This window comes from Pomacea canaliculata, linkage group LG7 (genome assembly GCF_003073045.1).
Source record: "Pomacea canaliculata isolate SZHN2017 linkage group LG7, ASM307304v1, whole genome shotgun sequence".
NCBI classification, from domain to species: Eukaryota; Metazoa; Mollusca; class Gastropoda; order Architaenioglossa; family Ampullariidae; genus Pomacea; species Pomacea canaliculata.
The window spans coordinates 6,875,175-6,889,150 of record NC_037596.1 but is presented as its reverse complement, the minus strand read 5'-3'; the positions used below and the strand labels follow the sequence as shown (position 1 = coordinate 6,889,150).

Sequence of the window (13,976 nt, the reverse complement as noted above, 5' to 3'; positions counted from 1 at the left end):
GTCCAGTAATTCACACTTCCTGGCGTTTTCTGCAAACTTTGAAATCCTAGGAAACGAGCTCTAGAAGCCTCGGCAGCAGATTAATTCTATGCACAACAGTTTAGTTTCCTCGCGGGCTGGTATTAGGATGGCAGGATGGCTCTAGAACGAGGAGGAGGCACTCATTGTGTGGGGAGAGGCTTAAGGATCATGAGCTTTGACCTATGTTTGAAAGCAATCAGTCTAACATAAACCCCTTGCATAAACTGAATACGATCTTCCCTCAAGGAAGATAAAACGCAGAAAACTGCTAAGACAAGTATACTAAAATTTGTTTGAACTTTGGTATGGATGTTAGAATTTGCATCCGTCATAATCGTTGTCTTTAGAGCAAAAATTGTTCCAATAACAATCCTGAGGAGGAAAAGGTACATCTTGCTCTACTTAAACAAATAAAGAAGCAAGAAATGCAACGAAAATTGTTTATAAAGGTGACGAAATAAAAGATCAGTTAAATTTATTTTGTTTCTCTAAATGATTCATTCATTCACTACAAACAAATCACGCAAAATAAAATCCAATATTATGAACTAAAACATAAATTTTAATCCAGAGAGAGAGAGAGAGAATAGACGAGAGAGAAGACTTATTAAGCTGAAATATATATAAAAAGAAACAAGCAGAAACAGAATGAGAAACAAAAACAAGAAACAATAAACACCATAATTTTAGATAGGTCTTGTGAAATTTTTAAAACCCTTTTTTTTAGTACATTTTAAAAACGGAGATATAAATTACTGTCATGGTTGGTGGCGTCTGTCTGCCAAAAGATTGATGCTCAATAAACAACGCCCAAAAGCTTTTAAACTCTGCGAAGGAATCAGCTGTAATCCACTCAAATTTCTTCCGGCTTTGCGTAATGCCATGGCTGCACACATTGAGTTCTGGTCAGTGAATTCTCTGAACACACCATTTAACGATGGGGCCAAGAAACGTTGTGTTTCTTCTTCTTCTTACTGGATGGCAAATAATAGGAGGTAAGTCAACTGCACACTTTCATGGCTCTTAACTGACACAAAGCAGTTAAAACTATTTTGTGATAGAGTTGAACTGAAAATAAAAAGGAAAAAAAATATTGTTCAGCTATAGATTCACTCTTGAACTTCCTTTTCTGTCTTCATACATGTGTCTATCTATCCTATCTCAGATAAAAAATATTTTAAAATCATGATAGAAAAATAATGGGAAGAAAAGTGAAGTCGACTGCTTGTTTATCAAAGCATGTCTCAGAATTGGACAAGATTATTTACAAGTATGTAATTTTCAACACGTCACATTTAATATTTAATTTCTTTACAATAATAATCCTAGTCTTGTAGATTGTTGTATCGTTTCAATGTTTTAAAGACAACGGTACTTGATTTAAATATTTTTTAAAAGCGCTGTACGTTCCTCTTCAACATTTAAACGTCTTCATCATCGTCATTGTCAAAAGAAAAAAAAAACAAACTTTAGTCCACGACTAGTTTTCTTCTGCCGATGGGGCTCATTATTTTTAAGCGTAGAAGGGAGTTTTTTTTTCTCTAATGCTTAAGATTATCCAATTGTTTATTTTTGCAACTAGTACACAACACTTGTTTTACTGTTTATGGCACGATTTTACTTATTCCTCAACATCGTTAACCGTTCCCACACATTTTAAATAAAATATTATTAGTGAAAGAAAATAGATAGATCTATGTAAGGAAATAAAAAGCTCAAACTATTGAAAGTAATTGTCGAAATTTACAGAGTCAGTAGATGCGCGAGCACGCGTGTATGCGCGTGTGATGTTGAGGTGTATGCGCGTGCGTGCCTGCTCGCTGTGCACAGACCACAAACCGCTAAGGAAGACACAAGAGCATCATTCTAGAAACAGAGGACAGACATTTCGATGTATCAATGGCATGTAGAAAAAATTCTTATATACGTATATTTTTTCCAATGTTACTCTTCAGCAAAAGATCTTTTCTTGTTTTCTACTTTTCGATTCAGACAGTTAGCAGTTTTGCCGACAATGACTAATCAAGGTACTTCAAAACAATAAAATTACTTGCGCCTATATTAGGAAACACGAAAGAGAGCATTTTATTTTAATCAAATTACTGAGTTTACTTAAAAAACAAACATCTGATTTATGCCCTCATTATAAAATGGTTTACGTAGTTTTATTATATCAGTTTATTTTTACCCATTAATTGATTTTCAGTCTTGTAGATACAAATAAAAAAATTTAAAACATTGAGAAAAGACTACATTTTTCACTGAATCCTTTATAAAGATGGAGATAATACTTGCCCGCAGGTTTCCAGGAGGGAATGACATGAAGACTGATTAACAAACAAAAAATAATAAAATCTAATGTTTTCACAAAAAACAGAGAAAATACCAGACATCGCTGGATTATTCCTGATTAGTCTGTGGTAGACTATTATGTCATTGCAGTAATATTATTTTCTTTATATTCTAAGTTTGTGATCAACAGAAACCAATCAACGAAGTTCAATAAAGGTCACTAGTCGCTGTAAGACTTCGACTGTATAACCAGAACTTATATTAGCAATCAGCGCTAAGTTTGCTACTTAGTAATACTAGAGCATTGCATTGAGAAAGTATAATAATTATGAGGAGGTTGTGTATTTCTCTTCTCTTTCTTGAATTACAGATGGTTGAAGGTAGTTCAATAACAACCTGTATATGAAGCATTCAAGTATACAGCCATTAGAAATACAGAATATATACATATAATTAAATAATAATTGAATATATTAAAATTAAGCGCTATGTAAATGATGTAATAATGACTGAAAAACACTAACATGGTCATTCTCTCTGAATCTCTCTGTTACACACACACACGCTCGTGCGCGCGATTGTTTTATCGACACGTGTGATTGTACGCCATAACCATCATCCTCTTTATTTTTGTTTGTCTATTTTGGGGAAAAAACTGTTGGAACAATAGGTGTGGAGATTACACCCTGCACTGACAGCTTCGTGGAGGTATCTGCAGAGGAGAACCTTACCTTAAGCTGTGCACCACGAACTCAATCTATGGAATGGAGACTTTATACGAAGGACACTTCGAATCTCATAGCAAAGCTGATTAACAGTCAGATCGTGGAAAACAGCTTTTATTACGCTTTTGTTGCAAGCATCAGTGACGAGGGAATATTGCTGACAATCAACACTCGCAACATCAAGGATATCTACCTGCTCAGCGGAGCTGTAGTGTGCTCAGACCTCACTGAGTCAACATTGACATATGCGGGCTGTCAACTTAACTATGTCTGTAAGTAGATGATCTTCTCCTCCGTGCATTTTTTTCAATATGATTTCTGTGGACTAACGTACAAAACATGAATTAGATAACTTACAGACTGTCACCTATGCATTTCTGTGTTAAAAGTCTCCTTGGGTGCAGTTTTGCTCTAAGTACTTGGTACAATTTTGTGCAAAATATTATTTCTCTAAGTTTTGGGGTATAACTATCCCCTTTTTCCCCAGTCTGTTATCGAAATACACGTCTACATACATTACCATGCACCGTCACTTACACCGAGGTTTACCAGGGATTAGATTAAAAATGTCGCAACCAACAAGATTTTTTTTGTAAGAAAATAACTGGGTTATTGCTAAACTACTTTTCTAGACTGTCACTCTCCCTTAAGCGTTGGAGTTTAAAGCACGGTCAAAGATTGCATTAAAGACATTAGTAACGACAAGGACTAACCAATATACATACACATCCAGGTACATACTGGCGAACTGATCACTAGCTGTCACCTACTAATGCTACACTTTAGAGTTTAGAACATACACACCTTAAAATACAGGCTGAAACTACTCATTGCCAGATAAACTTTACAAATTATACATTGCTTTTTGACACAGTTTACCGTCGTGGGTTTACGGCTGTGAACTACAGACACAAATATAATAACTTGAAATTAGAGCCCTTAAAAGTAGGTTAATGTATATGATTATCATCCGATACACAGTAATTGAGCATATTAAGTGAACATTATTTTTCAATGGCACACAGACAAAAATATTTTGATAAATGTGCAGACATGCAGACAGACAGTAAAAGAGGGGGATACACACACAAATAAAGTGATATGTCCTTCAAAGTGAAATTAGCAGAACGTTAAAAAATCTGTTAACCTCATACTAATGCCTATGCTAGAGCAACATTCGTTAAGGAATAAACACAATGATGTTTGTTGCTTTAGATAAACCGAAGGCAAGCGACGTCTCGTGTACAGCTACGGACGATCCTAGTGGTGTAAATTTGTCTTGCACCATCAACAACACCTACTCTTCTCGCGGAATTTACACGTGCCAAGCTTTACGGCAAAAAGACGAAGAACACGTAAGGAAAAAGCTACTTCTCTAGAAGTTTCTTTTTTAAGGCATGCTAAACTATTTCATTTAACAAAATACTTTCCATAAAAGTCCAAGTTATTTTGTAAATCAACAGATATGAATCACTGTCTGTCAACTTGAAGAGTAATAAATATCTTGTTTAATCATTGGACTTGTAGGTTTTTGTTGTATTTTGATTTGGTGAACTTAGATACCTTTAGATATGCATGGTACCTCGAACTTTAGGAGCACAATGAATGTAAATAAAATTCACACTAGAACAACAGAAATATTTGCAACAACGTGTTCATTTTAAGTAAATCTTCTTCATAGACTTTGAGAAACAATCTTTCGACAATAATTGCGCTGTTTCAAATTCGAATTCATAACCTACTGTAATCTACCATTATGTAACTCTTGCACAGTATATGTCTTAGAGTCGTGTTTTCTATTAAAACTCATTTTGTTAATAGCTTATTCCCTGCCAGGAATCATTTACAGCGATCTCTTCTTTCACTGAATTTCTTTGTTTCAGTCTATTGTAGAAGAGTTAAATATTGTAGACATGGCAGGGTTACATTACGGGAGAGGAATAAAATTCTCCGGTAGATGTGAGATGACGACGAAGGTTCCTCAAAAAAGGGGAAACTACACTTACCGTGTTAAAATCTCGCCAGGAGGGTTAGTGGTACCGGCAAAGCTTCCTGATGGTGGAATATGGATAGAACATAGTAAGTACTCATTTAATTAGACAAGATTAACTTTCACGCTTTATATAACGATTACCTTTTTTCTTTTCTGTTATTCGCTAGACACAAAGGAGCCTTTGTTTCTTTGTGATGTTTTCAAGAGCTAAGTTTTGATGACGACCTTCTAAAACCTTAGTACGTAAAATTCAATACCACACCGCCATACCTCTTTATACTGAACCGACACAAAACAGGCAAAAATATCTCGTGAGGAAGGTGAACTGAAAGTTAAAAGAATGTTCAGCTAACGACTCTCTCTTCTTCGCACATTTTTCTAGCTGTCTATTCTACACTGACATAAAAACCTTGATTCTTTCTTTATCAAGGCGTCTGTTTTAGAATTGGAAAGAGTTTTTAAAAAGTGTGTAATGTTGAACATGTCTGGCAAGAAAATCTGAGAGATAAAGGTAATAGAATACTACATGGAGCCACTTGTGACAAACATATCTGTCATATTCTGAACTGCAATGAAGCTGTTTTCTCGTTTATTTCTTACACAGCTCCTCCATTCGTTCGTCTGTGTGTGTGTGTTTTTTCTTTTCCTCTTCCACGCCAAATCTGTAAAAATTCAGCACTCATACCAAGTCACCAAAGCTTCGCCCACTTTTTCGCGCTTCACAATGATTATTTACTTCCTTTTATTATTCTCTTCTGCTGGCTCAATCGTGTGCAAACTTGTTCTGCACAACTCTTCAGTACCTTTATAAGGTCTCTTTAATTTACTTGCTGCACTGACTTCATGTTCTTTCATCTCTTGACCGATACCAGCCGCCATCCATCTGGTTAGTCCGTCGGTTCTCGTTTTTGAGGGAAGGAGGGAGGGAGAAACTGAATAAATAAAGCGTTACTCAGTTCTGCATAGTACTGCCAGCTTATTCGTTTATGTTTGATTGCAATTTTTTTGACTGCGTACGCTTCGGCCTCCTTTTGTAGTCCATGCTAACCTTTCCTAACTTTGTACAAAATATCAATTACACTAGTCAACTGGTCACATGTGTGTATTGAGTTTTTTGACACACAAAACACAAACACACACACGCATACATATAGATATAAAGTAACACGTTGTAATACTATCTTACAAACTAGATAGATAATGAAAAAGCTCAATGCGGCTGTCAGTACTGTTATGCTTTTACTGTATTACGTGTTATTGTTAACCACCACCGCCACCGCCACCATCACCATCATCATCATCATCAGCATCAGCATCAGCATCAGCATCAACACCATCAGCATCAGCATCAATAAATAAAAGCTCAAACTTGATTGTTTTCTGTTGTCATGAACAGGTGTGCGAATCAAACCTTGTGGTGAAGGAAATATTACAGAAATAAAGCCCAGAGAGAAACTCTCGTTGACGTGTACCTCAGACACAGGGTACGTGGAATGGACACTAGTCGCCGGCAAGGGCGGAGCTCAGCAACATCTTGCCACGTGGGAAAACAACTTGATAACTCATAACGACTTCGACAAAACATTTGTTGCAAAGACTAAATATGTGCTAGAAATTAATGCTGTGAACAACAGAAAGATATACGATGATGTCTCCCTTGTGAACGGAAGTCTGTTATGCAAGACTAGGAGAGAAACGTTGACCTGTGGTCTTAACTATGTTTGTGAGTAAACAATGTTCAGACTGAATTAATGGAATTAATGATTGAGCATGTCGAACCAACATCATAGGTCACAGATTATTCTTTGAGGCATTTTAAAATTCACATTTACAAGAAATGGATCGTAGGAGAATGATAACCTATTGATCCGTGTTAACTAACCTCTAGTTTCCTCCTCTTTCTTTTGTTTCTATTCTTGTCATCATTTGCATTACTAAGACAAAAATAAGTTCGTGTGCGACAATAAATAAAAAGATCACGATCAGCCGGTAGGGTTTTTCAGGCCCTAGATGTATTCAGTATATAGAACCTTACAGGCTGTAGGGAGCTTTTACACAATGATGTGCACTTGGCCCACAAACGCTTGGACCTACAGATACAAATTCTTTTTGTTTTCCTTACATAAAGGCAGTAGTCTGAGTTTTAGATAATGCTGTAAAATGTTTTGTTAACAACAGATCCTGCGGAGAACATTGTATGCATCGCCATGGCGACATCTTGGAATGTCACGGTATCCTGCAGCATCAGCAGCGCCTACTCCTCTCGGAGAATTTACAAATGTCAGCTCATTAGAAAAGAAAAAGATGTAAATGTTGTTTAGTGACATTAAACAGTTCATTATAATGTACAGATAAAAAATAATGATAATAAAGACGCGATGGTGCTTCAATAAACTACAGCGAATTTCTGTTTCATAGACCTAAGCACGCTGTAAAGAAATAGAGTGCGAGCAAGGTTTAAACTAAAAGAATTTATTTGTCTTCCTGTTTGTTTTTATGCTTTTTTTGGTTGTGGACTTTAGGCTATGCATACGTAAATAACAGTGTGGGTGTGTGTGTTCATTTGGTAAAACAAATTTACGATTGCGGTGTAGTATACTTTTTTCAGTTTAAAACAAACAGATTTAATATAATTTAATGTTGTAGTACTTACACTCTATTTTTTGCTAGGTGCCACAAAATGTAGCAAATAAGTAAACAAGTTAGGTAGCAGTATGGTGATCTATTGGTTACATTTCGTTAGCGTTATCTCTTTCCTTCTTTCGTCTTTTTTTAAAGTCAGGGTACACATATCTACAGACCATCGCCATGACAACTAGTGTCACCAACCAGCTAATAGCAAACAATGAGTTCAAAGTGTCTGGAAACTGTTTGCTTTATACACAACTTCCGGCTATTGAAGGAACATATGACTACTATGTGACCACCTCACCAGGGGGACGCAGGCAGATGGCGGTAAATATTGCGGACAGACAAAGTCTGACAGTTAGTAAGTATTTGAGGGTTTCTACTTTGATGAAGTATGTACAGGTTGTCTCTGACTTTGTAGACTTTTGCTGCGTAGCTAAAATTTCGACCTGTAAAACTGTACAAATGTAGTATAAAAAAATAACATCTGCACCATTCGATATTTGGAAACTATTAAATATTTTTTGCAATGATACGCATATTTTAGAAAAGGAAAGCAGTGGTTATGGATGTTTTTCTCTTCGAGCTTAAATGCTTTGTTTTGTTTCTCTGTCTTTCACTTCCTTTCTTTCTTTTCTTTTTTTTTCCTTTTATTTCATTGTTTTATCTTTTATCACAATTATCTTACAATTATCTTACAGTATGGCATACAAAACCAAGACGGTAAAGCTCTAGTTAGTTGTTTTATTCTAAATACTTAGTTCATAGTAAATAGTTCACGGTACTAACTCCTAAACTAGTTTCAATACATTCCTCACTGTTCTATTCCCAACCTCACGGTTATCCCCTTGTATGGTTATATAAGATATAGTACCACCTCTGACAGTATGTGTAGCCTTGACGACGAAAATATATCATTGTGCTACCTCCGGTATATGTGTGCTTGTCATTTTCTACGCATGCTGATGTTTGTAGGTGGGTAAGAACAAAAAAAAGGTATTCATTATAATTTGTAGAAATAGTATTTTGCACGGAGCTTTACTGTCATTATAAAAAAAATTGTTCCAATAGACCTTTAACAGAAGTGCACCAGACGCTGTTTATTCGCAGAACGACCAGCCCCGCCAAATGGTTCCTGTCATCCTGGTGGTCACGTGTTAGAAAACACAGATGTCAGCTGTGTGTGTAGGACCACTAGTCTGGGTCAACCACAAGGTTCTTTGAGATGGGTGGTCGGATATGGAACAAACACGGTAAAACCGACTACCACAAGTTGGAGCAATGAAAACTCACCTGAGCTCCGTTACAGCCGCACCTTGACGATGAGCGATCATGGGAGGACGTGGCTGAGATGTCAGCTTGTGTGGGGAGCAGAGGAACTTGGAGGAGATACCTACATGGCTAGTGTGGCGCGTGAGTTAACTTTATTAACTATAAGTAATCTTAATTACAAATCTCCTTTAAATTTGTTTCATATTTTCTCATTTGTTGCTTTAAAAGCTGTGAAGTTTTTCTTCATGCTATAACAATCATAAATTTTGGATGGAAATTCTAATAGGTTAATGTTTTCTATAATTTCTATATGTGCTCAAACTGGTTGAGTTGGAAAATTTCTATTGTTGTTTAATTCTGTGCAACGTATCACATTTTCTAACTTATCTGCTGTAATATGTTACACATTAATCTAACGGGTCTTAATCTAATGTTTTAATGATTGTAAATGTCATTTGTGTGCAGAACGACCATCGCAACCAAAGATTGCATGCTACCCAAGTCCCTACGTGTTAGAAAACACTAACATCAGTTGTACCTGCAACACCACAAGTCTTGGACTACCTGCAGGGTACCTGACGTGGGTTACTGGAAATTACAGTCACAAAGGTGTTGAGAGCATAAATAGAGGAAAAGGGTGGAATGACAAACCTACCACTTTATACTACAGTAAGACCCTGACACTGGCAGATCATGGAACAACTTGGTTTAGATGTGACATCACTTGGAAAGGACAGAAAGTTCTAGGAGAGATCTACACTGCGAATGTTGGATGTACGTATATCGATGATCGCGATGATGTTCATTAGACGACATTTTACGAATCGTGTGTGTGTGTTTTATGACTTATTTTTTTTATTTTTAAAAAAGGCATTTGTGGTCTACCACGATGAAATGAGTCTTAAGTCGGAAATTTGGGAGTTATTGCTTATTTTTAAAAAGTACAGCTTCTGAACTTTCTTTTGATACAAAAGGTGGTCTTTTAATCCTAACATTGAGTGAGTTATAAACGTTTGAAGTGTGACAGTACGATGGCGGCCATTTTGAGAAAAAGAGGGTCCAAAAATTAGGGTGGAGATGGCCGACCGGGTCTGTTTACTCCTAAACTTTTGCAGACAAATCTTTTGATTTGTTAATATTTTAGTCGTTTTTTTAAAGACGTTGAACATACAGACTCCGGGCTTTCTGGGAAGGTATAACACGATAGGTTATGAATGGGAACCAGATTCGAAACAGCGTTTGAATAGCGTCTGAAATCGGTAGGGATCACAGTAGGGTACTCCGTTAAAACGTATTTTAAGTCAATTTCTAACTTTTATTTTAACATAGCAGTGTATTTTCCTGATAGCTCAATAACCAAGGAATCCATTTTTAAATAAAAGTCAAACTGGACAAAACTGATCCTATCACCTTTCGGGGCCTCTAGCACAAAACTGTTCCGCGCGACTTAAGACTCAGTTTGTCGTAGAGGGTCACAACTGTCTTTTATCTCTTAATTTTATTTCCTTACAATATTGTTTTGGAGGGAAGTGTAAAGTAAAATTGTTATTCCTGTTGGGTTTTTTGACGATGTTTCCTTGTTTAATCCATCTAAAGCATAAGAGGAAGTTTTATGTAGTAATCAATGATATTTATGTTCTCTACAGCACTTCCTCGGCTACCAAAGATGGTATGTCACCCAGCGCCCTACGTGTTAGAAAACACCAACATCAGTTGTACCTGCAGCACCACAAGTTTGGGGAAACCTGCAGGGTACCTGACGTGGGTGACGGGTAAATACACCCACGGAAATTTTAACAACCCTCTTAGAGGAGATCGGAGTGATGACAAACGTACTGAACTACATTACAGTCAGACCCTGACCCTGGCAGACCACAGCAACACCTGGTTTAGATGTGACGTCACGTGGGGCGGACAGAAACATCGAGGAGAGAACTACACGGCGAATGTTGGATGTAAGTGCCATGGTCATTGTGTTGATGTTTATTAGACGATTGAGACATTTTACAATGTCGGTGTGTGTGTGTGGTTTTTTTTTCTTCTGCTGGCCACCTTATCTCTAGTCTGACTTTTTCCGACAGTGATGATACAATAAGAAAGTAGTTAAGTAAAAGCATGGTTCTTATTCTCTAATTAAAATACTTCTTACCTCGCGCCGTTATATCTAAATCATAATATCAATATTTAAAGAAACAATTAATAATGCATACATTTTACGTACCTATCAATGAAAACGTACGAACGGCTACTTCAGAATAAGCAATGTCAGCTCCTAAACGACAGCCAAACGATTTAAGACTCCGCCTGACATGACAAGCATGAGAAAAGTTTGTCACGATGGGGTAAAATCGCATTGCAATACATGATTTCCAAAACCCTGGACGAATATTTCTTTTCCGTTGAAGAAATACATGAAATCCAATTTCGACCATTAGCATGCACCCAAAGAGATCGAAATCATGACGTCACGAAATGCATCGTTAGCATATGTTTCCAGTTCTCCCATTGGCCGAGGCCTTTACAATGAAAGTGCAAATTTTGTTTGCAGACAAGACACGACATCCACAGCTATCTCTCAACAAGCTCAGTAAAAATGTGACGGTGACAGAGAGTGATTCAGTGGATGTGAACTGTTCAGCTGACGGCAGACCAGAACCAACGGTTATCCTCTTCAATGCAGTGAACAATACCAAGATGGCCACAGGCTCCTCTGTCATCCTCACTAACTTCAGCGCTCGGTGTCAGGACGGCGGCGAGTACACATGCTCCGCGGAGAACTATTTTTCCTCCCAATCACCTCTTAAAACATCTCTCACCCTGCAAGTGAATTGTAAGTGACAATGCACACTACAAGAGACTGAAAAATGTCTGTAATTATCATGTGAGTATAGGTAAGCTGGTATAGATGTTCCGAGTAGAATTTTGTAATTTTTTTTTATAAAGTTGTTTCTTTGATCGTAGTCATACAAACCGACGTCTTTTATCTTGCAATTCTTTATTGTTTTTAACTTTCTTATCCTACTTCCTTTTAGGATTCCTTTTATGATCTCAAAAAGTGTTCGAAAATTTGTGTTTTGAATGTTCCTTAGTATAAAAAGTAGTCTTTTTCAGCAAGTTCCTTGTCTTAAACCCTTAGGGGAAGAGAAGAGTTGGGAAACCAAAGTTGGAAAAAAAGTACAAAATCAGGCAAAGGAAATCGAAAGCACATGGGCCTTACAGAAGGTTATGCCCAAAACCGGATCCGCTGGCAAGGTGTTGTTGCGGCCCTCAGCTCCTCGAGGAGTAGCAAGGAATAAAATAAACTAAACAACAAATTCTGAGCTTCATTTCATCATGAACTACGACTATTGTCTTGAAACAATACAATACATCTTTATTGTCTACTTTTGTTTTAGAGAGAAGAAATTTTCTATTTTTAGGGGGAGCTCTCATTAGTAAAAAGCTAAACATATATTCATTACCCACATATCCATACAATTATTACACACTCCTTGCAATGATTATCAGACTCGTGCACGCGCGCGCATATATATATAATACATTAGTTAGTTCAAAAACGACCATTTATTAAAGTCGCTATTGTTTGTTGCCTTGTCAGGTAAGCCGCGCCCCCTGTCTCCAAGTAATGTCACCGAGGTAAGAAACATGCAGTTTGACCTCATGGCCTACCCCAAGCCACACACCATGACAATACTCCCCCGGACAGGTGATGTCGGTACGTCTGTACATCCTGTTGTATCATTGATACTATGCACTGCCGACAGCCACCTACCTTACATGTTTACCTGCAACTTCACACAGAAAGCAACTGGCTACTACCACGTTGTGGTCACCAACGATGTTGGTGATGGAAACTTTACTCTAGAGGTTGAGGATAATAGTAAGTGATTATTATAAAACGGTGGTATGAAAATGTTCGCACAGGGAACAGACTATTTGATATAATTTTTGATGGCACTATCTCTTAGTTGAATCTTTTCATGTGCACAGTGTTACTTGCATATGAATTTTCAAAAAAAGAACAATTTACTTGCTCATGTTGATAAGAATAAAAAGTTGATAAACTAACATACACACAAAACATATATATATATCAAAAAAACAAAAAAAAAAACAAAAACAACAAAACAAAAAAACAAAACAAACAAACAAACAAACCGGGCCCTTTCGCTCAGTATGTGCGCAATTTCTCCGATGTCCTCTCGACAGAACTTCAGCCCCATGTATACGTGAAGATCATCGTTTAAAAGAAGTTGACATTATCTTTAATGTCTATGTTTCATTTTATAAGCGATTGGTTAGCGCGAACAACTGTGTTTATAAACGAATATTTGAAGATATATGAAAGCTACCTACCAGAAAATCTACTGAGGTATTGTTATTGTCACTCGTCCTCTTACTTTATAAGGTCAGTCAGAGCAAAACATATTCAATATTCAATACCATCATCAGAAATAACCCACTGTCATTGTTCAGAAAAAATTTGTTTTAAACATAATGTTTGCTGCTTTTAGTGGTATAGTTAAAAATTAACAGCTTAATAGTCCTCTTCAGCTTACACAGGATTTGAGAAGAAGATGTCTCATATCAAAAGCTTAATTGGCTTCGACACCATTTAATTGTTGAGTGTAGAACTGATAAAGGAGGAGTAGTATGTCATACATAGTTTGAAAACAGTATATTTATGAGATCATTATTTTTTTCAGAAATCTATCTTAAAGCTTTGTTGTTCAGAAAACTGTCAAAACAGTCGTTTTATTTCTTTGATCAACAGATAACTCCGCAATTTATGATAAGCAAAAGATTGAAGTGTTTTGCAGTTACACTTTTTAAAAGTTTGTATCCTCATTTATTGTTCAGTCCTGGCTGCCGGCAGAACACCTTTCAATCCAAGGGAGGTAATCACTAGTCATACAGTCCCGTTAATAACTCCTTTTTTAAGTGTGAACGTATAACAGTCACTTACCATTTAGTAATCATAAGAATACATTGTCAGAATATTTCTTTAATGTGATTTTATAGAATTTTGGAACAAATCACACACT

The 13,976-nt window shown here is 36.7% G+C and overlaps 1 protein-coding gene across 2 annotated transcripts in view; it reads left to right on the top strand.

Moving 5' to 3' along the window:
* Positions 1-923: 923 nt before the first annotated feature.
* LOC112568110 overlaps positions 924-13,976 on the top strand; it is a 43,517-nt gene continuing 30,464 nt past the window's right edge. The window contains exons 1-10 of one of the 2 annotated variants that reach the window (XM_025245211.1): positions 924-1,016; positions 2,984-3,310; positions 4,254-4,393; positions 4,922-5,117; positions 6,428-6,754; positions 7,210-7,337; positions 7,810-8,020; positions 8,770-9,072; positions 9,397-9,705; positions 10,578-10,886. In XM_025245211.1, the coding sequence (XP_025100996.1) occupies positions 959-1,016; positions 2,984-3,310; positions 4,254-4,393; positions 4,922-5,117; positions 6,428-6,754; positions 7,210-7,337; positions 7,810-8,020; positions 8,770-9,072; positions 9,397-9,705; positions 10,578-10,886 (2,308 nt within the window). In that variant the 5' untranslated portion in view covers positions 924-958. The remainder of the gene's footprint in view (positions 1,017-2,983; positions 3,311-4,253; positions 4,394-4,921; positions 5,118-6,427; positions 6,755-7,209; positions 7,338-7,809; positions 8,021-8,769; positions 9,073-9,396; positions 9,706-10,577; positions 10,887-13,976) is intronic. The other variant, XM_025245210.1, reaches the window with a different exon arrangement.